Source organism: Camelus dromedarius, chromosome 3 (assembly GCF_036321535.1).
Source record: "Camelus dromedarius isolate mCamDro1 chromosome 3, mCamDro1.pat, whole genome shotgun sequence".
Taxonomy (NCBI): Eukaryota; Metazoa; Chordata; class Mammalia; order Artiodactyla; family Camelidae; genus Camelus; species Camelus dromedarius.
In genome coordinates this window covers 52,853,853-52,880,920 of record NC_087438.1, presented here as the reverse complement: position 1 = coordinate 52,880,920, position 27,068 = coordinate 52,853,853, and the positions used below count along the sequence as shown (strand labels likewise).

General features: G+C 38.7%; 1 protein-coding gene across 2 annotated transcripts in view; it reads left to right on the top strand.

Moving 5' to 3' along the window:
- Positions 1 to 27,068, top strand: part of HOMER1 (homer scaffold protein 1) — a 133,368-nt gene that overhangs the window by 5,271 nt on the left and 101,029 nt on the right. The window contains exon 1 of one of the 2 annotated variants that reach the window (XM_010975038.3): positions 15,721 to 17,015. The exons of the other annotated variant lie outside the window; for it this stretch is intronic. Coding sequence (XP_010973340.1) covers positions 17,011 to 17,015 — 5 coding nt within the window. The 5' untranslated portion in view covers positions 15,721 to 17,010. Of the gene's footprint in view, positions 1 to 15,720; positions 17,016 to 27,068 lie in introns of those variants that run through there. 2 annotated transcript variants of the gene reach the window in all.

Sequence of the window (27,068 nt, the reverse complement as noted above, 5' to 3'; positions counted from 1 at the left end):
TTGAGTTTTAGTGTACATCTCTGGACCTATCAGAGGACCCCCATTGAAGTTCCAGAGTCAGCAACAATTTCTTACTCACACAGTGTATGGGAATGATGGATGGTTTCAAACTGATGAAAGGCAAATGCCCTACCTCTCTTCTTATTTGGCTAACAAATTCCCCTTACATACACAAGAATGGCCTCTTGACCCTCATGGTGTTTGTACAGCAGGTACCTTTGGACACATTTCACTCACTCAGGATATTTCCAACATGAGTGAGATTCCATGGTGGTTAAAATTTCACTAATACTCTCTTATTCAGAATAATATATTTTATAAGCCTAATAAATAAAAATGTTTCCAATTCAGAAAATTAAAAAATATAAGGAGTATGGACTATCTGGAGGGTGAGCATTTCCTATGATAATTTTATCTCGTGTCTTCCTGACCACTCCTATGAACTACCTAATTTAAGACTTAAAGTCCTGTGTTACATGTGAATTGTTTAATATATTGACCATGGACTTTTAAACTAGATTATAAACTTCTCAGGGACAAGACTTATGATCCTGAGTGTATTAAGATGTTCAATACATACTCACTGATTGAAATCAATGTCATCTTTAGATTGAAGTGCTTAAATTCCAGTCCAACAGGTTTTAGTTAAGAGATGGTGAATCATAAACCTAATTACCACCCCCCCCAAATAAATAAAATAAAATATAGGAAAAAAATGAGGGCAGGGGTACAAGGAGGGGCTGGATGGAGGAATTACAAAGTGGCATGAGAAAACATTTAAAGGTGCTGAATATAATATATTCATTATCTTGACTTTGGTAATGCTTTCACAGGTGTATACATATTTCAAAACTTACATTGTATACTTCAAATTATGAGCAGTTTATTGTATGTCAATAATATCTCAAAAAAATCTGGGGTTCTAGGGGAGAAACAAAATTCACTCTAGGTGGTACAAATGAAAACAGTTTCATGAAAAGACTACTCAGAGATATACAGGCAAGGTGAAGAAAAGAGACAAAGTAGGGTGACGCAGCCAGCAATCAGCTACAGAGGGAGGGCCATTTTTCCCCTGGGGATGAAGGAACAAACGAAATAGAGTTAGCAGAACCCAGTGAGAGCTGGAGCTGGGGAAAAAAAAAAAAGATTGATCTGGAGAAAAATGTGGTTGAAGAGTCACGAGCAAGAGCTGAAATATCCTAGTAGGGGGCAGGGGAAAAATACCCAACTTTCCACCCTCAGATCTCCTGTGTGTTCCAGCTCACAGGGAATCATGGAGTCAGCAAATTTCAGTCTTCTGAGGCATGGAACAGGGCAGAGAAGGGTGGAGAAAGATTGCGGTGGAGAGAACTTGGGCAGGATTGAAGGGGTGGGAAGGGAGGCACACAAAATAACCAGCAGGGAAGGCTACTCCATTATAAATGGAAACAAGAAAAGGTTGAATTATTAGGTACAGAATAAGAGAAGCCTAGAAATCAAAAAAATTATCTGGCAAAAACTAAGTCTGACTTAACTAAATTTAAGCCCTGACTCTATTCATTTTCTTCATGAGATCACTCTGAATACAATCTGAGTAATGAGAATAAATACTCTGTTACATTGAAACTTTCAATTATTGCAATTTACAGTCAAGCAGTGAACATGTATAGCCATCATTCAGAGCAATGAATAAAATTCATTTGCAAATATAACTGCCATCACACTCAACAGTGGGATCTGTACTGCTTAATGAGCCCTTTGATGGTTTGTTTTGTTCTGTTTTGTTTTGGGGGGGTTTTTGGCTATGATGTAAAATAATAGAACACATACATTCCTCCTGTGTGGAGAAATTGTTATGAATAATATCAAACTGTTCTCTTTAAATTCAAAAGAGAAGCACATTTTAACATTTTAAACTTTTGTTTGGTGCCTATCCATGACCATGTAAGATTAGTTAATATTTACATAAATAGAATGACAGAACATTAAGGGTCGTGTAATCTGCCATCACATTTAACAGATAAAGAAACAGGCTCCCACAAGTCACCTGCCCTTGGTCAAATAAATGGTTGTGGCAAAATCAGCCCAGGATGCAGACTGTCAACATCCAAATCTGGCCACTCTGGTTCTAGAAATGCTTGATTTAGTGCCAATTAAATGGCAAATAGAGGTTAAGGGCAAAAGTTTGGAATTAGGCAGATTAGTGTTTAAATTCAGCTGGTCCGTAGGCAAGCAAAAAATAAATTCCTGCAGAGCTTCCATTTCCTCTTCTATAAAGCTGGGGTAAATACCCACCTCATTAGAGTTGTGGGTTGACTAAAAAAATACACTTAACATATTTAGCACAATGGTTGGCAATAGCAGAGGTCCAATAAATAAAAGCTATTATAGAGTAGTTTTCTTTGAAAATCAACCAATAATTTAGTTATTGATGATGGTCAATAAGAATTTGAGAAGCAATATGCAGGGAACTCTAAAGACTAAGAAAAGAACCTTTAAGTAAATCAGAAGAGGTAAGCAGAGAATAAAGGAAATTACTTAATTGGTGGGGAAAGGAATACAACAGACAGTCCTAACAGTAAATGAATTGATTTTATGTTTTTCTCCTCCATCTTTACTAAGGAAACATTACCAAGAGTCCTAGTTTTCAATTTTTTTTTGATTAATTAGGCTTTATTTTTTAGAGTAGTTTATCCTTTGATTCACAGAGCTTAACACTACTGGACCCATTGAAATGCTGAAAATAATTGAAAAGCATAAAGCACCGTACTAGACGCAAGGTGGTATTATTCTCATGAATGAGTACTGAGAAGTGCCCAAGACCTAGTTAACATGCCGGAAAGAGATGAATTGACAGAACTTGATCTATGTAGGTTTTTAAAGAACATCAAGTGTAAAATGGTGCAGCTGCTGGCAAGTTGTGTACCCTGTTACGGCAAACTTTCCCAGGGACTGATGGATTGCCTATCTGAATTCTATCTAAATGAAGAATTGCAGGCATAGCTGTGGAAACTTACAGATAGTGAGTATCACACTGTACTGGATAAACCAGTTGAATATGTAATTAAATCGTAGGACCATCGGAAAAAATGTATAAAAACCTACTGGGGAAAAGGCATCATAGCTTGTAAGGGAAATTCAAATCGAAATATTATGAAGTCTTTAGAGAAATAAAGACTGTCGTGCCAAAGGGAAAACTAATGGGTAAAATTTATACTTGTAAGACTTCTCCAAAATCCTTATATGAAAAGGCATTTCCTACTATTTAGTAATAAATTTTGATGAGGTCATCATTGGATTGGCAATACTTAAAAATTAATAAATAAATAAGGATAGGAACCTGACTTAAAATGAGGAAACAGAGTATACAAATCAGTAAGCATGTCTTAATTTGGAGAAGCATAAACAGCAGGGTCTCAGAGATCCTTCTGTGCTGAGACAAATATATTTAAAATCTGTGTAAGTAATCTGGAAGACAGAATATCAGGTTCATAGGTGATATTGAGTTCCTCCAAGTATATCCATAATAGCAATGGGAGAAATGATAGGAAAAATCTGAGAGTTGGGTAAGTAGGCAGAAAGGTAGCAGTTCTCATTCCTCTACACTTAATGCCCAGAAGTGTTGATCCTCTTTCTAGATGAGAGGGTCCCGCGGAGATGCTGTTAGTTAAGGGAATGCCGTGGACTGGAGGGAAGTTCCGTGGAGCTGAAGCCTCAGTGTGCACTCTAAAGGAGGTTCTGGATGAAGGATAGAGGTGGACCACTTTCTCTCTGGGTCCAAACTGTGGGAGGTTCTGTCTTTCAGAGAAGCCTGGAAGGAGTGGGAGGGGCAGAAAAATTATGAAGAGAAGAATTATTATTTAAGGAAAAATGTTTTGTGGAGGTTTAGCTAAAAATTGTAGTAGGTACCCTCATGTACTCTTAAGGGCTCAGTTAATTCATAGGGCGAGCTTTGAGGCCAACTTTGACCGAGGATCTCCAAAGGCCTTTAAAGGGTGATATGAGCCTTTGTCCAAGGATAGGCGTTCTTTAAAGATGAGGAGTTGACTCTAGCACCTATGTAATAAATCCACGCTCAATGATAATCTGCAGTCTAGTTCAGAGATGGAAGAGACCACAATGCAGTGATTCAGGATTCAGAGACTATTGGTCATGAAGTAGAAAAGATTTTGTATTTGAATGCTAGATTCTCTGTTTTTGCTTTCCTTTTACACTTGATAAGATCACAGAGTTGGTATGGTATGCCTCTGTGTAAAACTCTCACAGGTTTTGGATGCTTTAAAGCAAAGGATTGCATTTTAGTAACAACTTTGAAGTCCATTTCTCTAATTCTTACATAGTCTAATATTGCTTTTCCATTTGCATAGTGCCTCTTATACAGCTGATTATAAAAGGAGGAGGAAGAATACAATTAATTTTTACGTCAGTAAAAGTAACAAAAAACTGATAGTTGCCTTTCATATATAAAGATTGCATTTGCTAAGCATTTGCAATGTACCAGGATTTTATACTTTAATTATTACAGCAAGCCCTTCAGGTACTATTATTATTCACCCTTTAGAGACAGGGAAACTGAGGCTCAGAGTATTCAATAACTTACCCAGTACTACCTGGCAGGGCCAAGAGGACTCAAAGTCAAAGTCTGTCTGATTCCAAAGTCTATGTTCTTAATATCTATCTATCCATCTATCTATCTATCATCTATCTATCTATCTATCTATCTATCTATCTATCTATCTATCTAAACTTGCTGATGTTCTTTAAGTTCATGTATGTATTTGATTATAGTTGGTATAAAAAACAACAAAAGGAAATTTCATTAAAATACTTGCTCATCTTTAATATTTTTCATCTCTACTTTAAAAGTCTTTTCATTTTATTCAACATGCAGCTTACCCTATTAGTAGAGCATCCACCATTACCGATTATAGAAACTATTTTTCAACAGGGACATGCCACTGGATGTTATGACTATTCATGTGCTGGTTCTAATGCTTTCAAACAGATTTGTTTTGTAGTGCTCACTCTATTGCATTTTTTGAATAGGTTGTAAATCTTGTTAAAACCAATAAAAATATAATTTCAGAATGTTTCAAAAGCAATCTCTCATGTCACTAGAATCTCAAATGTTTTCTGTTTCTACTTTCTTCTATGTGTAGTGCAAAAATGATTCTAAAAGTAACTTTATTGTTAGGTATAATTTTTTTTCTAATTACAAAAAGTAACACATGATGACTCAACAATTTAGAACATGTAAAAAGGTATAAAGGGAAAAAAGTATCCAAAATTCCAGTACTCAGAGGTAAAATATGATAAATATTCTAATGTACTTCCTTTGACAACAAAAAATTCCTATGACAACAAAATATTAACTATGGATTATTTTGGAGGATGGTTGAAGAATTTCAAGTAATTTAAAATTATATACATGTACATTTTAAATATATATCTATTTTATATATGTATATATTCATTTAAGATATTCATCTAAGTTTTCAAATACTTTCTCTAAAGTTAATTCCATTTCTCTGTAGGGTGACTATGAGATGTTATGATGATAAACAAAATTTTGGCCAATTTGTCTAGATGAGAATTGAGAAAAATTAATGTGATTTATGTATAACAGAATATTTGAATTTTTGCAAGTTTTAATTTTTTTCTGTTTACAAAGATAATATGTGGTCATTATATACAAATCAAATAACACATAAAAGCATTAAAAATAGCTAACATTTGTGGAGTGCTTTCTACATGCCAGGCATTGTTCTAAGGATTTTGTTTCTATTCAGTCGTTTAATCCTCACAAGAATTTTATGAAGTAGGGACATTATTTTATTATTTTTTATTTTACAAATGAGAAAACTTAGGAATCAAGAGGCTAAATAATTTGCTTGAAGTCTTGGTTTACTAGGGAAACAAGTAGGTTGAACAGCATGGTTTTTTTGTTCATTGATATGTTTTCATGAGAAAACAAAGATGATGAATTAGAGCCTTGCCATGGACAAATTGTACCTTCTTTTTAGGAAAGAAAATGATCAAGTTCCACACGATGTTCTCATAGATGAAGGTGGTAAATTGAGGGGGGATGGACACCTAGGAGGATCTGGAGCTGGCTGAGCCCTTGGACTCAGAGGACAGGTAGTGGAGCCCTGTCAAGGACATGTCACTACAAAATGACAGAGTTGAGATTCAGACCTAGGCAGGATGCCCCAGAGCCTACACTTAACCACTCCCTAATTTGCCTCTAGGAAGTATACAGAAAAAGAGGCATCAAGAAGAAAGCCAAAAGTCCTCTGATTTCACAACTCATGGACAACAACGGTCATCATTTTGGTAAACATATTTCCAGACCCTTTTTGATCCAAAGCTTACCTGCAGCTGATCTAAGTTTTCCTTCCTCTTCAATTTTTTGGAAAAGCTTCAGAAGGATAGGTGTTAACGCTTCTCTAAATGTTTGGTAGCATTCATCTGTGAAGCTGTCTGGCCCTGGACTTTTGCTTGTTGGGAGTTTTTAAATTACTGATTCAATTTCAGTACCGGTAACTGGTCTGTTCGTATTTCCTATTTCTTCCTGGTTCAGTCTTGGGAGATTGTACCTTTCTAAGAATTTGTCCATTTCTTCTAGATTGTCCATTTTATCGGCATATAGTTTCTCATAATAGCCTCTTATGGTCTTTTGTATTTCTGTGGTGCAGCTGATCTGATTTTTGGCAGAATGTCCTGTGATGCTGTTGGAACATGAGGAACCACTGCAAAGCCATTTCTCACTTGCCTACACCTCTTTCCGGAAGGGTACCATGAGACTGTTTCTCATCATTTCTTAGGTTCTGAGGAGGTATGAGGTTTTTCTGTCTTACCCTCTGCAATGCAATTATGATGCTAACCACCCAGAGTTAGGTCAGATTCCACAGGTTAAGAACACAGTCCCCACAAGACTGTTCTCACTTCAGACACTAGCCATTAGCTCAGGGATTCTCAGCCATCCACACTTCTGACCAACTAACTACAAATTCATGTGTTGCCATTGTCCCCTCAAGTTTGGTAATTCACTAGAACAACTCATAGAACTCAGGAAAGCACTAGACTTATGATTACAATTTTATTATAAAGGATAAATCAGGACTAGAAAACTGAAGAGACACAAAGGGCAAGTTCTGGGAAGGTCCCAAATATGAAGCTTCCATATTTTTAGGCTGTGTAACCCTTCCACACATCCATGTATGATTACCAATAGGGAAGCTCACCTAAGCCCCACCTAAATTTTTATTGGGGTTTCTTTATGCAGGAAGGATTGATTTACTTACTAGCCAAATGGTTGACTCAATCTCTAGTCCCACTATCCTTCCCAGAGGTTGGGGCTGATATTACCTGGCTCAAAGCCCCAATCCACTACTTAGTGGTTGGTTTTTCTGGCATGACTAGCCCCCATCCTGAGTCATCTCATTAGCAAAAAAAACCCAGGTAAGGTCGAAGGTACCCTCCATGAATAACAGACACTGTTCCCTGGGGAAATTCCAAGGATTTAGCGGTTACCTCCTAGGAACCAGGAATATATGTCAGCTGTAGTCTTTATTATATAACACCACTCGTCCTTAGCACACCACTGCAGGCTATAAAGCTACTTAGCAGCAGCATGTAATCAGCTCCTCAGCAACAAGGTATCCCACAACTTACGTTGCATTGTCATCCAGTCCCTTTTGTTTCTGTGTTGTCCTCTGGGGCCAGGGACATCAGGACCTGGCACCTTTGCTGTTCTTGCTTTTGCTATCTGTATAAGTAATCAACTATCTGAATTTTAAAAGGGCTTGTTGTTTCTTTACCAGCCAAATATGTTAGCCTTGCTTAATGTATCATGTATCGAGGTAAGAAAATCCCAAGAGGACACGTATGGGGAATTAAGGTGTTTAATTTGCTATAGCCATTTTGATTTTTAAGGACACTCCAATGGAGCTGTTCAGTAGGCTGGATGTGAGATCAGAGCATGGAGGGTAGAGGAGAAAGTAGGCTGTGCAATGGCAATGACTGACACCAGAGAAGAGGATGAGTCCTCTGAAGGAGACAGCTAATGGGAAGGATGACTTTGATGTGAGCTCAGGCTTGAGTAGTCATGAGATCTTTGAATAAAAGAATAACTTTAAGGGTCTTATATCCAATCTCTTACTTGATACAGGCATCTCTTCTACATCATCCCAACAATTGGTCATATAGCCAGTTTATACTTTAATAGACATAATGAGGAAGCAATAGGCCAGTTATTCTTAGGGCAACCAATTCTACTGATGTAGATCTGATTATTGTTGCATTCTGTCTCATATTGAGCTGACACTTGCCTTTTAACAAATTTTACCCTTGATCTTTTACTATCTCATGGAGCACATATTCACACAGTTATTACCTATTCTTTGGGACAGACATGCTGTGAAGACAGCCATCATGTCTCCCCTTGGTTTTGTCTTCAGCAAGTTAAACATGTGCCTTCATTCACATCTCACATGGCCTTGTCTTGGTCTTCACCACCTTGGTTATCTTGCTGTTTCATCTGCATCTTTCTTAAAATAGAATATCCAGATATTGTTGCATCAGTGAAGAGTACAGTGAAATTACTATTTCCTATAAAATATTACTTCAATTTCTTCTCTTTCTGTAAATGTATTTTTAAACTTAGAGTCTTACTCAAAAAAGGATATGATGGAGATAGGAAAATAAAGTTTATATTAATGTCTGATCCTGTCCTCCTACAATTAAGTTTTAACATATTTGTGTGTTTTTTTTAAATAATTGATTTGTATTATCAAAATAATACATGTTTGTGGGGGAAAAGAGTCAAACAATATAAGTGGTATTAGGGAAAAATTTTTTTAAATGCCCCTAATTCTCAAATTTATAATCCCACTCCTTAAAGGTAACCACAATTTAGTTTACTGTATTTACACAGAATTGTTTTTATATTGGGCATCTTTCCTTATCAGCACTATGGATCTATCTCATTCTTTTAAAAAGCTGCATAGTATTTTATTATACTATTATACTATCTTTTATTTACCAGTCCCCTATTGATGGACATAGATGCTGCTTCCTCTCCTTTTTTCATTTTATAGCAATACAATCAATTTTTGTATGTGTTCCTTTGAATACTTGAGAAAGCATATGTGTAGGATAATTTCTTTGAAGTAGAACTCCTGTGTCAAAATTTACATACATCTTCAAGGGTACAGCGATTTACACTCCTGCTAGCAATGTAAGGTAGTACCACGGCCCCTTGAACAATGCTGGCTTGAACTGCAAGGTCCACTACACCAGGATTTTATAGCACTATGTGATTGGTGGCTGGTTGAATGGGAGAAGCAGGGGCGGGGACGTAAAGTTATACTCCGATTTTTTTGTGTTTCCCACTGGGCTGAGAATCAGTGCCCCGACCCCCATGTTGCTCAAGGACCAACTGTACTTGTTTTTCCATATGCCAAACTTTAAAATAATTGTTCATCTAACAGCTGATAAATAGAACCTGATTTGGGCTGGATACCTTCAGTTTGCCCCCCACCCCATGCACCCTGCACTCTTCTCCCTGCCCTTTGCATAGACTACATCACTGGACTCCTGTGCCCTCTAGCTTCCCATATGTCAGGTTTAGAAGGAGGGACACCAGTAGAAGATGGGGTGGGGCAGGGAGGGAATAGGTATTATTGATGAAGTTGTGATATTTATTTCTTGGGCTCTCTCTTTGTGGGGACTCTGGGGGCTGGCTGTGACCCTAAAGCCAAGGACCCAGCTCCTGTCCACACAATCTTCTCTGTCTCCAGTTTCTAGCCACTGCTTTCTACTCGTCTTTCAGGCATAGAAGAGTAGTCTCCCCTGCTAAGCCAGATACTGTCCTCTCTCTTAGAGCTTCCTGTACCCTGCCCCACCTTTGTAAGTAGTATCTTTATTAAGCATGCCTCAGGGTATCTAATTTGAATGTTCTGTTTCCTGCCAGTTCTTTTTTCTGGGAGTTCAGCCAGGAGAGATTCCCCAGAATGTTCAGGAGGTATCTCTCAAGAGATGCAATCTGAGCATAGGCCTGAATGACGAGGAGCAGTGTGAAGATCTTAGGCATGTGTGTTCCAGGTGGCAAAGGCCCTGCATTTAGAACAAGCTGATCACAGTTGAAGAGCAGCAGGAATACCAGAGTGGCTTTGGGCCATGTGGCAAATATGTGGTTTGCTAGCCCAAGAGCTATTGCCTCTTATTCCTCGCTGAGAGGGCTCTAATTTTGTTCAGGCCCAATATGAAGACTCAAGAAATGAACCACCATTAGTCTAAGCAGATCATGAAACTTCTGTTCCAAAGTGTCAGTGATTGATTTAGGGATGGGCATGTCACCCAGTTCTGGCCAATGAGACATGAGAGAGAATTTTCTGGGGGCCTCTTCAGTTTTTCTTCCTGATAAGAAACAGGCATGGAGGAGAAAATTCCTGTTTCTTTCCCTCTCTTCCTGCTTTGGATGCTCTTTGTGAGAATATGATGCCTGGAAATGTAACAGTCTTTTAACAACCATGAGACAAAGGGCCAGATATTAAAAAAACAACATATGAAGATTGCAAAGTGAAAAGCTGGAAACAGCCTGGACCCTAATGATACCTTGGACCTTGCAATCCAACTGTAGGGCCACTTACCTTCAGACTTCTTGTTAAGTAGGCAAATAAAAAAAATCTTATAACTTAAGTTACCATAAGGTGGCGGTTTCTGTTCCTTGTAGTTGACACATCAACTCACACCGTGGCAAGAGAGGGAGTGAGGAATGGTAACCAAGGTAAGAGAAGTGGGCAGGGGCCTACCATGCAGTGCCTATTAGCCAATGCATGGAGCTTGAATTTTATTCTGAGAATAGAGATTTTAGCAGATGATCCAGTCAATACAGGCATATAATACAGATCGATTGATCGATCGATCTGTATGTCTGTCTATCTATCTATCTATCTATCTATCTATCTATCTATCTATCTATCTATATCTATATACATATTTATCATGTATATGGTAAGAATATAATCCATTATTAGAAAAACAGATACTGAGTAAAGGTAGATTTACCATTTCCATTTTAATTTTTAGAGAAATTATTATTTAGAACCAGGTAAAAAGAAATAAAATTCTCATGGATAATTCATGAACTATCTTGGCTGAAACTCCCAAATGTGAGAATCTTTATGAATGTCTGACCTCTTATGCTTGGAAGAACCCTTAACACGGTTTCTAGAAGGTGTTTGCCTGCTTTAGTCATGTCAGAGTCTTTACTAATTATGTTCTGCTTCAGAGAGTTTGCAATTGTCACCTCAAACCCTTATCTCTCTTTGAAAGAGCCCCCAGTTTTTGCCTCAGTCTTTTCTCTTTGAAAAGAAGGCAACTTCCTTTAAGCATGGCTGTCCTAAATAGCCTGGATGGTGTTTTTCTCTGAGCTGGCACCAAGCGCATCACAAAATAAGGTAGAACATTTAAAACATTTTCCTCATGGTTGTCCTGTTTCCCCATTCAGGAGAAAGATTATTGGTTACCATGGCAATCAGCTTCCACAGCATTCCATTCTAAGGAACTGCACAGGTAGAGGGAAAGCTAAACTTTGCGTTCTTGACTCTAGCTTTCTGCAGATCTGCATATTTGTCCAGCCTGTTCTCTGTAACTGCTGTTTAGAACAATCAACCAACCAAGCAAAGAAAGTGCAGTTAAGCCAGATCATTTTTTTCAAAAGCACTATCACCCCTTCGCTTCTGAATGTTTTTCAAATTTACACAGTTGTACAACGATTTTCTCACAGCACCAATGGAAAACTTTCTGGTATGTTCTTTCACACGTCTGGGATTCTATCTGTATCTCTTTATTTAGAAAACATATAATGAATTTACAGTAAAAATCAGAGCCAGAGATAGTTCTATGAGATCATTTCCCATGGGCTCTATATTGTATCTTTCCTGAGGATAATTCTCTAACTTCCCTTCCTCCACCATTCCCAAACCCTCTGATAAATACTGCAGATACTCAGAAGAGTAAAAAATCCTCAAGCCATTGCCTTGGAGATGCCAAACACTTATACTCCCGCCCTTGAGACTGTTAACTACCCTGTTTCTGTTCAGAACATTAGTGATAATAGTAAAAGAGAGTTTTAAACAGACCAAACAATTTACTGCCACCAGTAACTGTTAGTGTGGAGGAGATGGAATAAATTTGGAGACTCAATTGGATAAATTCTATTTCCCTACAACTCTTTTGTTTCCTTCTTTTCATTACTTTTAGTCTTTGCTGATTATTTAGTTTCTTTGTAATTATGTGGCATCAATGAGGAATCTAGAGATTTTTACAGTATGGAGAGATATTTTAATCTATTATTTCTACTTATGACTTTATTTGAAGCACTGGTGATATTTTGGTAATTAAAAAGAGGGTACATAAAAAGGAAGTTGCTATTACCTAATGTTAAGCAATTTAAAATAATATCTGGCTTTAGCCCTCTTTCCCTAAAAGTGTTTCTATCTCCTAGATGCCTTTTCATTGAAAAGGTATCGCATGACCAATCTATGAACACCCCATTGAATATTACCATCTCCTATTAAGGGCATGGAAGTAAACTCTGTTAACTAAAACAGATGCCTTCGCCCACAGATTCTAAAATCAGTGGGTATTCATAAACCTTGCCACAAATTTTCAGAGCATAGTGGGAAAAGGGAACTGTTAAAAATTTGAAACTCTACTAAAGTACTTTCTGCCTCTTCCGGTAAAAGAAAATATATTACTTTCTAGGAAGCTCACTACTTTAAAAAACAAAGCAATCAGGATTGGAAATTCATGGCTAGCATTTGGGTTGCATCAGCTCAGTTTTAGAAGAAAAGATTTTAGATGAAAAGTCGTGTAGAATGATTCTCTGACTCCTTTGAAAATTGTATTGGAATCGTTTCAAGGGAAGAGAAAGGCACTTTATTATTATTTTTTTTCTGAGCAGACATTCCATGATATATAAAATGTTACAAAGTTTTATTTATTCCTTGGGGTACGTGAACATATGTATTCCCTTATATACTAATCCCACATAAGCTAGAAAAAAATTGACCAATAACTGGCAGAATTTTCTAGATTAAGTGCAGAGACTGAAACTAAATAATCACAGAAACTTTGGGTAATTATATCACAGTGCACCATTCTATTTATATAGAAAAAAAAGTTGCTCTCAATTGTCAGTTGACAAAAGAGCAGTCAAGAAGAGACCATGTAGTTTTGAAAAGCAGAAATGCTAACGAAGGGTCAGCATTCTCAAAGCAGGGAGGTAGCTAACACGCTGTTTTGACAGTTGGGTAAAGATGAGGAGAAAAAACCATTGTGAACCAGAGAAAGTCATGATGAAAGGGTAGGACAAAGTGTTTGAAAATAGTGAAGTGGGAGCTTTCATTAACATGGATAGGAAGAGCAGGAAAGAGAGAAAAGTGATTTCCTTTAGATAGGAAATGGTTTGTACAGCAATTTTAGTTGAGTAATAATTTGTATTTTAATTTTCAAGGGCCAAGGGATGACTTTATTTGAAGAATGATAATTTTATTGGTTTAATATTTTATACATATGTAAGAAGCTCCAATTATCTGAAATATAAGTTAGTACAAGTGTCTATTAATATAATAATATATATTAGACAAATTGGCAAGCAGGGGTTTGCTTTTGATCAACCTTTGTTATAACCTTAATAAAAACTACTATTAATACTTCAAACTGTAAGCAAGATCATGATTTTATAATGCGAAGATAACAGAAAGCCTGATTTAGTTGCAACTTGGCTGATTTCCTTTAGTCTTGGGATCCTAACTTTATCATGAAAGTGTAAATGCAGAAAGCAGTAAAAACAATGTTCCTTAATTAGGACTCATGTGAGTAGTTTAATACTAAACATGTTTTTTTAAAAAACTACACGTGGTATAAATTCTGTAGAGTTTTCACTTCCTTTATTTAAACTGCATTGATATCTATTTATAGCTCTCCTAACAATTACAGTATAGGTTGACGATCCTACGTCCTGGATTTTCCAGGTCACTTCAGATTCCAAATATTTTGTCTATTGTTACATGATGTGTTTGGATTTCAGTTTGGAAAACATGGTCACTGAATTTATAGACTAACTCTGAAATAGCAATAGCCTTTGGCATTTTGTAGTAGTTCTATTTCTGGGCCATGATTATCAAGTTAAATCAGATCAAATCAAATTTCATTATTTGAGTCTACCTAATAATAAACTATGAAATAATGAGGACATTTAAAAAACTTTGTAGTAACTGGCAATTTGAAGAACATTCATAGTATGACTTACACACACACAAAACCGTATCTAGTAAACCTATAGATAGACGGCTACCCCTCCCTGCCATATAGGAAATGAATAACAATATACGTAAGAGATACTGTGTTATATGTTATACAGTCAAAACTAAGGAAGACAAAAATAGTCTTAATGCGCTTGTATTAATATTAAGAAAAAGAATTTGGTAGTCATTCTTATTTTCAGTTTCCATAGACTGGAACTCATAGTCTTGATAAACCAGAAGTGAGAGGAGGATACCCTGGGATTTGCTGTGCATATGACGATAACTATGGGTGATCTAAGTCAAGACTGACTCATTATTCCATGCCAAAACATGCTGTTTTGCAACTGAAAACATTTAGATCATTTGATACCCACCATTACTATCCTTTATGTCATTATAACATTGCTCATGGCTCCACTTAAAATTCATGATTTAGGTGCCACACACCAAAAAAAAGTTTTAGCGACTACTAAGTGCAGAATGGCATTTAATAACTTTCAAAAATTAAGGTGATTTTCCCCCCGTCTTGTTGGAAACATATCTACCACAGTGATCAGTCTCTCCTCCCACATTTCCGCGCTAGTGGGGACTTGAGAAGCCCGGGAAAGCTGCTGCAACAGGGGTGGGAGTGGGAGATAGGATATCACCCGCTTGACACTTCGGCACTGTTGCTATGAATGATTCACTTGTGTTTGGCACATTTGTTGCAAGGAAATCTCCTCCTCCTGCCGCTCCTCTCGGGCTGTCTCCTGCGCTTTGGCCTTTAAGGAGAAGCGAGAGCAGGTGGGCACAGAGGAGCTCGCCGAGTCCTCCTCCCCCTTCTCCTTCCCTAATTTAGCAGTACTTCCGGCCGCGTGACATCATCCCCCGCACCCCGGTGACGTGAACGGCGGGTGACGTGTGTGCGGAGAGGAGCGCGCTGACGTTGCTATTTAAAGATCCTCCTGCGGGGAGGATGGAGACACAGCGCAGGCACCTGGTGTGGGGCGCGGAGGAGGCTGTGGCGGCCGGGAGCGGGGCCAGGAGCCAGCAGAGGAGCAGAGCGCACGGCCTGCCCGCCGCCGGCCACTAGGGAAGGGGGGAAAGACAGGAAGGACGGACCGCCGGACCCGCCGGTCGGCCTAGCTCCCCACGAAGGCCAGCTCGACCCCCGACCACCAGCCTCCCCGCCGCCCTCTCGGCTGCCGCCTCCTCCCGCTGTCCGCAGGGCCCCATCGGGCCCTCGGGACCGGCCTGCGCCCCAGCCCCCGGCGCCCGGCCGCGTCCCCGAGGCAGCAGCCGCCTCACGCCCCCTCCCGTGAGCAGGGGGAGGGACCGCTCTGCTCCCCGTTCTCCCCGCCCCCTCCCCCGCCCCCCGCAGCCCACTCTGCTGCCGCGCTTGCCTCTCACGGGCGGCGCTCACCCGGGAAGCGGCGCCCTCCGCTCTGCTAGCGGCCGGTGGAGGCGGAGGCAGCGGCGGGCTTCGGGCCGCCCCGGCCGGCGCTGCTCTGCCGAGTGGGAGCTGGAGGCCGGCGGAGGCGGGCGGTGATGGAAGTGTGAGGAGGAGGCGGCGCGTGGCGGCGGCGCGGAGCGGGAGAGGCGAGGAGCAGGGGTGGGGGCACTGGAGCAGCGGCTCTTCCGCGGCTTCGAGCCCCGTTCCCCTGCCCCTGACGCGGGATTAGCCGCCCGCCTTGCCTCGAGCGGGCGCCCGTCGACCCTTGATTCCCGTCCTCTGCCGCTGCTCGGCTGGCTCCGGAGCTAGGGGCACCGTGGGGCTCGGTTCTCTGATTCATTCATTCTCCGCCGCCGGGAGCCTCAGACCTGCGGTGCTCCGAAGAGCGGAGGGAAGAGGGGCAGCTGCGAATGAAGGGCCGTGCGCGAGCCGGGCTCCATTCTGCTCGGCAGCGGGGGGCGGGCAGGGGGTGAGGGAGGTGGGATCCGGCCCCCTCCCACTGCTCCCTGGCGTGCGCTGCGCCCCCAGCCTGCTGCCAGCCTGGAAATGGCTCCGTGTATTCTCTTTGGGAGAATGAATCGATCCTGCCCAGCCTGCTCTTCCTCCTCCCCGCCTCCTCTCTGCTCCCTGTCTTAGGAGGGGAAAAAAAATTAAAAGACAGATTCCCATGTGGAGTGCCGTGCACGTCGCGAGCTGCCGGGTTTGCACTTCGAGGAGATTTTTCTACATAGCTTTTTCTAATGTAAGCGCAGGGAAGCACTGGCAGTACTGCTTTTAGGATTTTTCTTTTCTCGCAGGGATCTGTCAAGTGCACGTCGCATTGGGTTGCACGCTCCACCCCCGGGGACCTGGTGTGGTGGAGAAATTTGAACCTGCAGCCTTAGTAGCACCGAAGAGGCCGAGTTACCTGGCTCTCCGAGTGTCGAGAAGGACATGAGCGAAATGACCACCGAACTCATTTTTTATAGGACTCGGTGAAGCTGGATTCTGCGTTTCCAGGCACGTAGACTCATTTTGTGGAATAGAGTCGACCGCTATCTCCTCCGCGCAGCATTTTCACCCTAATAAGCAAATGCCACCTCTGCTTGAGCATTTTGGTGTTTACCAGAGAGAAATCATTTTAACTAAGGGAACTAACTGAATTTTCAGCATCACTGAAATACCTCCAGAAAAGGATCTCGGGAGGTGGAAAAGCAACTGCGAAATAGCAGACGGGGAAATTCCTTTGGAAGTTATTCCGTAGCATAAGAGCAGAAACTTCAGAGCAAGTTTTCATTGGGCAAAATGGGGTAAGGATTTTTGTGCTTAACACCTCTTACAGTCTGTTTATGTATGTATGTTATTGAGCGGTGGTGGTGAATTGTCTGTGTTTTATGTTTTCAAACAATTTTGCCACCTTGCTAAGCTGGTCGTACTTTAAAAATATAGGTGAGATGTGTTAACCTTTTGACAAGTTATTTTTGTAGAGTGACGCCGGAGGCCATAATTAAGGAACATGCGTATATTGCTTGTAATGAGAATATAGTTTTACTAGCAGTATTTAAGAAGACAATACATTCTGCCCTTTCCAGGTCAAAGTGCTGCATCAGCGTGTAGTGAAAGTCATGTTGTCTTAGGTTTTGCTGTTCGTGTCTTTCAAAGAGAAGTCCTGCATTCTCTCAGTACTTTGAGAATAATCAGGTGCACAAAGGAACATTTGTAAAGTAGTGAGTGGTTAGACTACAGTCCTTGAAAATGAGCCAATGTAAATTGTTGCCCTCACTGTGCCCTCTGTTTTGCCCTTGAATAGACAAACCTGAAACCTATAAAATTGATTAATTGGAGGCATTAAAGCGAACATCTGGAAGTCTTACTAATGAGGGCTCTACAGTGCCCCGCACTTCGTTGAAGATCAGAGCCTGAATAGGAAAAAGCTTTTTGTTGAATGAACTCGTTCACTTATTCTGGTTTTTTTGTTTTTATGATAAAGTCTTTCGTTTGTGTTAACAATGTCAAATCTACAGCTTCTTTCAGATTCATGGTCAACCAAGAGTGCATTTTCCAACCTTTTGTTAACTCTTCACACAGTAACTTGATAAAATGGTACTGATTCTTCCTAATTTAAGCCAGGAATCCATAATAGATTAATGGAGCAATGATGTCGTTTCATTGATGGATTGTCAATGTTTTTTGTCAAAGAGGAACTTCTAGAATTTTCTTTGTCTCTTGGTGGTTGAATAAATACCTCTAAAGTGTAATTAAGGGACAGAGATTGAAAGGATAGACACTGAAATTCATTGTGACAGTTTAGGGGTGTACACCCCTAAACTTTTCTTGAAACGTTCGGAGGAAAGTTGTTAATAGTACTGCCCTTTTCGTTGGAGGTAGAATTTGAAGTTTATTAACTTGAACAAGTGTGAAAATGTAGAACGTACATTGTAGGAGTCCTTCATCGAATTGATGAGAAGGAGCGGTACTTGTTTGTAAAGCTTAAAGGACAAAGTGATGAGAATATATATAACGAATAATTTTCGGGTACTGCTAAGAGCAATTAAAATACTTCATTCTATTTCTAGTGCTGCTATTAGTAGCGTGGTGATCTGAGGCAAATTGCTTGACCTTTGTGGACTCTATCTGTAAAATGAAAGTCTTAGGTGAGTTCTAAAATTTTTTCCAGTCTGTAAAAGTGAATTACTTTTTTTCCTCCTCCTCCTATTTTCATGATTGCTCGTTGATTTCTTGAAGTAAATCTCTCAGATGGAGAGACTGTCTTCTCTAAGCAGTTTCTAAGTGTGTAGGCTGGAAAATTATGGCATTTGGAAATATTTTGGATGAATTGTACCAGTTTTAATAAGAGAAAATACTGAAAAAGACTACCATTCAAAACCTTTGAAATATGGCTTCCCTTGAGAGTCTGCATCTCTTCTGTTTAAAACGTGTCAGAGAAAAAAATCAAGTGGCAATTTTTCATGTTAAAGGCTGCGTTCTCTCTAGTCTGTGAACTGGTAGCATCATGAAAGAAAACTGATTTTCCACAACCTTTAAGCTGTATGACTGTTCATCGTTTTACCAACAGCAGCTTGGGAAGAACTTAATATGCAGGGGACTGATATTTAATGCATGAAAATAAGCCCCCTGACACAGCACACATTTTAGATACTTCAGTGTAAATGTGTTGATAAACTAATTTATTTGTCCTTAATAAAGTCTTAATGGTGGGCTGCAGAGGCAAAGGAGCAAATGTTCACGGCACAATTTTTCTGCAAGTCTGTCTTTGGGGCTAGGACTCTTTCTCCTTGATAGTGACTTGTTTCATCTGAGTTGTCAAGAGAGGATGGGCAGGTGGAAGTGGAAGAGAACAGCATACAGAGAAGGCATTGTGGAAGTTTACACACTTGATAGGTGTTTGTACCTGATAAGTGTGGAATAAGCAAGCCTCTTGTACCTACTTACAGGAAACAGAGCTTTAAATGGTCCTTAAAGTTTTACCCAGGCAATCCTAAATTACCTTACTCTGACCAGTATATAAAATTTAATGTGGATGAAGTTTCACATTTTATGAATATATTTTTGACTGATTTTAGGTTTTAATCAGAATTTATCTTTGCCTTAATTATGGATATAATTGCAAGTCCGGGGCAAAGTTGAAGCAAAAGGAATTTTTTTTCAAAGAAAATAAGTGATTAGTTCAGGCAGAAAACAAATCTAAGGTTCCTGTAATAGTAGTTTATAAACTATGGTGGGAGTGGAAAAGAACAGCTGAAACTGACAGTTGGCAGAGTCTGTCAAAGTATCTTGGATGCAGCCTGAACTGCATTTATTTTATTTTTTTAAAATTTTTTGGGGGGTAGGTAATTAGGTTTATTTATTTATTGATGGAGGTACTGGGTATCAAACCCAGGACCTCGTGAATGCTAAGCATGCGCTCTACCACTGAGCTATTCCCTGCCCCCGAACTATTTTTAATTACAGTGGAGGCAGTGGAAGTACTGATTTGTGAAATCAGACCCCCCTAAAAATGAGAGCATTCATATATGTAAGGTTAAAGTCTAGGAAAAGCTTCCAAGCCCCAGCGAGGAGTCTCTGTTAAGGTTTGACCCCAGTCCTCCAAGTACTATCTCCTAATGAGAGCAGTGAGTCAGGAGCTATTTTGAAATGATTAGAGTAGGCAACAGAAATCACATAACTTCAAGGAGGTATTTCATGCTACCGTTTGTTTTGCTTAGCTCATATTGGCAACTTAGTGCCCTCAACAAGGGAATAGAAAATATCCCCTCCCCCCTTCTCATTAAGAGTTATTTTTCAGCTGTGATTTTTTCCTGCTACTGGTTTTGATAATGCTGTTTCTGATTTATCTCACCTGCCTGTGGGTGCCTCTGGAAATCCTCTTCTCCACCTTTCCCCAGATAACTTCCTGAAGTGTGGAAGTGGGTGCTGCTACATTGCAACCTGAACCAGTCCCTTCTGAGAGTGGAAGCTGACACCTCTTTCTGCCTCAGACTACTGTCCGGGGACTTTAGCTAAAATGCAGAAATCTTGATCTAGCACTGCAACCTGAATGGGCTTTGTCGCAAAGGCACCCACCAGGTCATTTCTAACATCAGAGAAATTAGATAGGCGTCTTAATTCTTCATTTGTTCATTTTACCGATTTTGAACCTCTCCCCTGTGGCATGTCCAGCAGCTCAGTGCTTCTGATACAGAGACTAATAAAATGTGCTACTTCCCTTAGGGAGTTTATAGTTTAGAAGTTGGGAAGACAGTCAAGCCTAAAATTACAAAGTACAGTGAAATGTCTAAGGGACTGTAATGTAGGCATCACAGAGGGACAGAGTGTGTGTGTGTGTATGTGTGATACTGGCTGCTGAGGGAGGGATAAAAAAGCTTTTGTGGAGGCGGTAATTGGTATTAAATAATGGAAGATGGGTACAGGTGGGCCTTGTAGACAAATGAGAGAGTATTCAAGGCAGAGGTAACAGTGTGATTGACAGCACTTAGACAAGGAACTGTAAAAAAGTTTGGCATGATGGACGTGGCTTTGTGGAGTCTGAACAAGAGATGGGCCTAGAGCCTTATGCAGGGAGCAGGTTAGAGGGCCTTGAGGAACGAACAAAGCTGGTGTATTTCAAGCTTTTTTTTTTTTTTTAAAGCAGTTATCCATTATAGTAAGATAGATATTTTTATTTCACAACTTAGTGCACACATATATAAATGATAAAAATGTCACAAAATAATATCCTTTGTGTGAGATACTCTGATATTTTCTATTCTCTTCTATTTTTAAGAGTGATGGCTGGGACCTAATACATTGATTTAACAACCCAGTAATTTGAAAAACACTACTCTTAGCTGTGGGAGCCACTGAAGTGTTTTAAGCAAAATAGTTACATGAAGGATCAGGGAAGTAGCATGAGAAAAGAGTTTTAAATATTTAAATTTTGGTTGTGTATGTTGCATCCTGTGGAAACACCGAGCCAGAACAGTGAACCATGGCTGGATAGGGGAAGTGGACAGCTGGGCAGGCCCTGGAAAACTCCATGGTTAGGGGAAAGGAAGAATAGTGTTGAGTTGTGTGTGGCTGTCTGAGTGGGACATTCTCAGAATCAGGGCATTTTGTGTGGAGAGGTAAAAATGTGGGAAACAGCATGCAGTGTTCTAGCAGAACCACTCTCTCAGATGGGCCATGAAATAGTGAGTTTGGGAGTTGAAAAAGTACTTTCTAGCTGGTATACAAACTGAATAGTAAGAGTGAGAACATGTTTGAAATTACCCCATGAAGTAATTAAAGAGTATTTGGAAGAACAGGAGAAGGAATAGATAGATCGATCAATTGATCTGAAGCACTATGCTGTACACCAGAAACTAATACAGCACTTTAAATCAACTGTACTTTTATAATAAAATAGTGATTAGGGGTAGCATATTAGGATGTGATTATGTAATTCTTAAAAACAAACAATAAGGACCTACTGTATGGCACAGGGAACTATAGTCAATATCTTGTAATAACCTACAATTGAAAAGACTCTGAAAAGGAATATATGTATATATATGCACACACATATATGTATAATTGAATCACTTTGCTGTACACCTAAAACTAACACAACATTGTAAATCAACTATACTTCAACTAAAAAAAAGAATCCAAGACACCACACACACAGAAAAAGATGTCATTTTGATTGGTAACATTATGTGGAAATCAATCCTTTTTTAAAAATCCTTATTGATTCTGTTTTTATTTCTTTCACTTATAGTTCTCCTTATTTTGTTTTCTTGGCTCTAGAATAGAATTACTGAACTTTCACAATAAACTTGCAGACCTATCATGAGCAAATAAATAGGCACACTAAAAAATCCTTTTCAAAATATAAATACATAAAGGATGCGTTTAGGGAAATCTCTTAATTTTGGTTCGGTACACTAATTTGTTTAATAATTTTGAAGTGGAGTTGCAGTATAAACCTGAGTGTTGTGACTTCTCTTTTTGGAGATTAGAGAATCACGAAAGTGATCTAGGACGGTTACCTAATCTTATTCATGGCAGTTAAGGGACTGACGAAAGTGTCTTTATACATAGTTTGTAAATTCAGTTTAGTTTCAAGTGATTAAGTGTCTCAGATGAAAAGGTGGTTAAATTTCAAAGGTACACCCTCCCTACTGCCATGTGTTTGTTTTTCTTCCCCCAGATCTCTGGTGTTTAGCTGAAATATTTATTTTTAGTTACTCAATTGTTTTGTTGTTTAAGAGTAATCCGACTCACTGGATGGAAGAGTAGGGAAAATGAGTTCCAAATATTTAAATGTTTCCTGATACAATTTTTAAATGACTGAATATAAGACATTTTAAATAGCTTTATTTCTCAACTGTTTAGTTGAGTGGAATGTGCAGTTTCTTGTTTGTGTATTTGACCTGTGACTTATACAATAAAGAGTGACCATATAGTTTATGAGATTCATTATGTTTGTGGAATAAATCGAGATTTTCCTAGAGATCAGAAAGACTTCTCTGTTAAGGTTTGAAAAGTTGAGTGCTTTTTGAGACAATGTAAGGTTTTAGGTTCATTAAGTATCTTCATTTCAAAAGGCTCTCCATGTGATTAGCTGTATTTATTTATGTACATTTTAGCCCATGTACAAGAATTGAGATAAACTTTTCAAATCTTACTGAATGGGCATTGCAAGAGTAGGTAAAACTTTTTAAAGGCTAATCATTCAGTGGTCGTCAACATGTGAATAAAATCATGTTGTTAGTCTGACTTTCAGGTAAAAAAAAATCTTAATTTTTACAACATAACCTTCTGTATACTGTAAAATTAGGATACCCATTATCACTGCTAAAAGAGGCAGACTTATCAGTGAACTTGTGCTCTTAATTGTAGCTTGATTCTCCTTCATCTGTCATTTGAGTCTAATGCGTTGGTCATTTCTGTGCTCTCTAATAAAATATCTGATAAAAAGATGAAATTGTTTAGAATCAACACTGCTTGTTTTAAGCAAGATTTTTTAGGGAAGAGGCTGAAATTAATCATACGTATATATTATCTTTTTTGTGCTTTGTTTTTACCTTCCACTTATATTTTGTTTATTTCTCAAATTGTTTTTAAAAGTTTTTTTTTTTTTTTTTTTTTTTTGCTGGAAGCATTTTTTTTAATTTAATCAGATTTATTCACCATTAAGTAAACTATGTGTCACCAACCTTGTCCTGCAAAGAGTTCACATTTACCACAAATGGTGAGTAAGCTCAGTATTACTCAACTGGGGGCATCTCTCATTTACATGGAGTTCAACTTTTTTTCTAACTAAATTAAAAGTTTTTTAAAAATCTCACTTTTCTGGTAAGTATAATTTAGAATTACTTTTACAGGGGCAAAACTAAATTACTTTTTAGTGACCCTGCAAAGGGGAAAAAAAACAACAAACTATTCCTTCTTAGTTTTTTTTTTCCCCCCCAAAATTAATTGGGAACCCAGTATGGCTCTTGTGTAGCTAACAGAATTTTAAATATGTAAAATGAATATATGACTTACTTAAGATCAGAATTTCATTTACACATAACTTTTTTTTCTGTTGTAAGGTGGGATACTGGAAGAAGGCAAAAAGGCATTGTTTTCTTTTTTTTTTTTTGTATCAGGATATAAAATTATTTATAAAATCCAAAGAATTAGCAGTCTAGTCAGTATTTGCTCTTCATAGTACAGTTTACCTTTGCACTTTCTCTAGCTTTTGAAAAATCACTTTAATCCCTTAGCACCTAATAGTAGTTTTTTTTGTTTTGTTTTTTGTTTTGTTTTTGCTTTGCTTTGTGGACCTTTTCTTTTAATGTTCTCCCATAAAACATGAAGCATTTCCATGTTGTCTTTGAAAAGGTTTGGCACCAGTTCCACAAGGCAGAGCCATTTCAAGGGTTGACGGCTTTTTGTAAAATTACCAAACGAGAGTTAGACAGAAATTAAACACACACACAAAAAAACTGTGCTGAGGGATCACAGATCCCAAAGCAACTATCATTTCTTTATAAGGTCATTTTAAGTCATGTTTTTCATGTCATATCTATTGGCACATCTGGATCCACGTGTGCACATGCCTGCAGGTCCAGAGGGCTGTAGAAGAGAGTATGCTTGACCTCCAGCCCACCCACAGGAGGGCTTGCTCCTAATTTGTCCCTATCCTTAGTAGGGGGGCCATAATAGACACAGAGCCACAGCCTTGGAATGGATCTTGGTGGGTACTATACATAGAGGTTCCTAACCACCTAGTTCTTAGCAGAGCACATGTGTACAGCGTAAGTTGAAAGGATCTGGGGAATTAGACCTCATTTGCAGTGTACAGAAAATCGTGATTCCTAGCAATTGGGTAGAAGTTGGGTGTACCAATTATTTTTCTGATAATTTTTCTTGATAAATTGTTGGATCCTTTCATCTTTACATTTAAGCATGTCTCGATCTTAAAGTGTTGCCTTCCTTCTGTTTCATTTAAGAAATTTAAGAGGGTTATTCTGAATAAGACTTTTTTTGTGTGAGTTGGAATTTTCTGCCCTAGTTACTTTCAGTTTCCCCCATTAGGCTCTTAATAACAGTCTCTAGGAAATTATCTTAAGTGGATTTGACTATCAGAGAGCTCGAAGTCCTCACATTAGAAAATTTCTGTCAGCCAGTGTTCCTTCATGGAAGGTAAGTCTGAACATGAGTAAACTTATATGGGACAATTATTTTGAACCAACTGTAATATTTGAGTGTGCTTAGCCTATCCCTTTACCTTTCTGTGCTTCTTTTTTGCTTATTTGGTTTGTAAAACTACCGTTTGCTGTCCTACTCTGTAGTCATGAATCTCTGTCATGTGGCTTTTAACATTAAAATTCATTACTTTGCTTAATCACCCTGCCAGCTCCCAAGATGTTTATGGAATGAGGATTCCACCTACTCTTGTTTACTCAGTATTGCCAGGGATCTGTGTACATTCAGCTGAATGGGAAGACTCCCAAATCACCCTAAACTCGTCTTTCTTGAGGTTCTGTTGATTAAAAAGAATAATTTTTAGATCTTGCAGGATGACTTTTTCCCTACTTAACTGATAATGTATAGAATTTTAGTTTTCTATTTTCATTGTTGCTTTCATTGATTATTAAATGCTAAATTGATATTTATGGCTATGCATGTATTCATGTGGGGGGAAATAAGACATTAGTGACAGTATTGCTATTTAGTTTCACTTGGTGGCATATTAGTATATTTGAAGTAACTAGCATCATGATCTGTGAGTAAATTATAGGCTAGTCATATTGTAGGAAGCTACCCTGAAAAATATTTTCAAAGATGGTGCAGTGGTCAGTTAGAAACCAGGATACAAAATTGTATATTCTCAACTATATAAAACACATTCTGTATAAGCATAAAAAGATTTGAAGGAAATTCCTTAAAGTGCTACCATGCTTATTTCTGGAAGGTATGACTGTGAAATTCTGTTTTTTTGAGTCTTTCTGAATCTTTAAGTTTCTCTATGATGAATATATTAAGTTTTAAAACTTGGGTTTTAAGGGTGAGGGTATAAAAAAAAAAGCTAATACCTACAATACCAAGTTAACAGATCAATCACCGTTCCTACGTATAGATACTTAACGTGTTTGTATCAATTTTAGCTTGCTTATCTCAAATTTTATTTTTCAAAACTGGCTTAAAAAAGTAGTTGCTCTAATGACAGCAAAAATGGTTTCTTGTTTAAGTGTAAGGGTTAGTTCTGCTGTCAGCTATCAGAGTGTTGGCACTAATCCCCACTTTTTATGCAGGAAGAGCCAGAACTCAAAGGGAAAATGTGACTTAGGGGAGGTTATGCAGCTATCAAGTGGCTGAGCATGTACTGGGTCCTCCAGCTCCTCGGGGCTCTTACCATTAGGTCAGGGGATCCTAAAGGGTTGCTCACATACACAGAGACTCATTTAGAGAGGGGCTCTTACCCTCATAGTTAAAAAACAAATTCTAATTTAGTGTAAGCTTAGTATCTTGGTAGTGAGTTTTAATTAAATGTATTTTGTTTTCCATTTAGATGGTACTGAAACAAACTGCATTCTAATTTTAGTGTAATCAAATCTCTGTTCAGTGCCTTCTATTTTGAATTCTCATAAATGATTTGAAATGTTATTACATGTGTTTGGTGTAGAATTTCCAAAGTTGATTCTAAATTGTAGATTCCATCAGTCAAAGCCCTGTTAAGTGCCCTTGTCGTTATTGGACACATGGGCTTAAGGAATACATAAGTAGAGTCTCCTTCTCTGAAGACTTCAGAACAGAAAAAGAAAACTTGAGATGCTATCCTGAAACGCTTTTCTTAGGGCTTAATGCTGGAGCAGGAGACACACAAGTGGAAGGATCACTTGTAGCATATTGTACAATTTCTGCATCATCATGAGATAGCTGTAAGTTACTAGAATTTGTAAGAGAAGACTGGGCCATATTGTATCCAGATTTAAAATTGTTATTCTTTCTGAATCATTTTTCTCCGAGGTCCCAAACTCTAATGCTGTCATTGGCTGGGTAGAAAAATGTGTCTAATGTGGAAGTCAGTAAGATGGTGGGGACTGTGGAAAAGTGAAGAGAACATGTCTTGCCTAAAGGTGTTCATATCCGGTGTGTTCTAAAAACCCTCTGGTGAAAGAAACACACCTGAAGCCCGATCCCTTATTTGTTTAGCAAACATATTGTGAGCTCCTACTATGTGCCAGTCACTGTGGTATTTTAATCTAGGTGGGATACAGTATGTTTGGAAATGCTTTAACTCTTGACTCAGGAAGGAAGACCAGAGCATAACAGAGCAGTGGCATTATCACTAGGTTAGTGGCTCTCAATTTTGAACTTGCATCAGAATC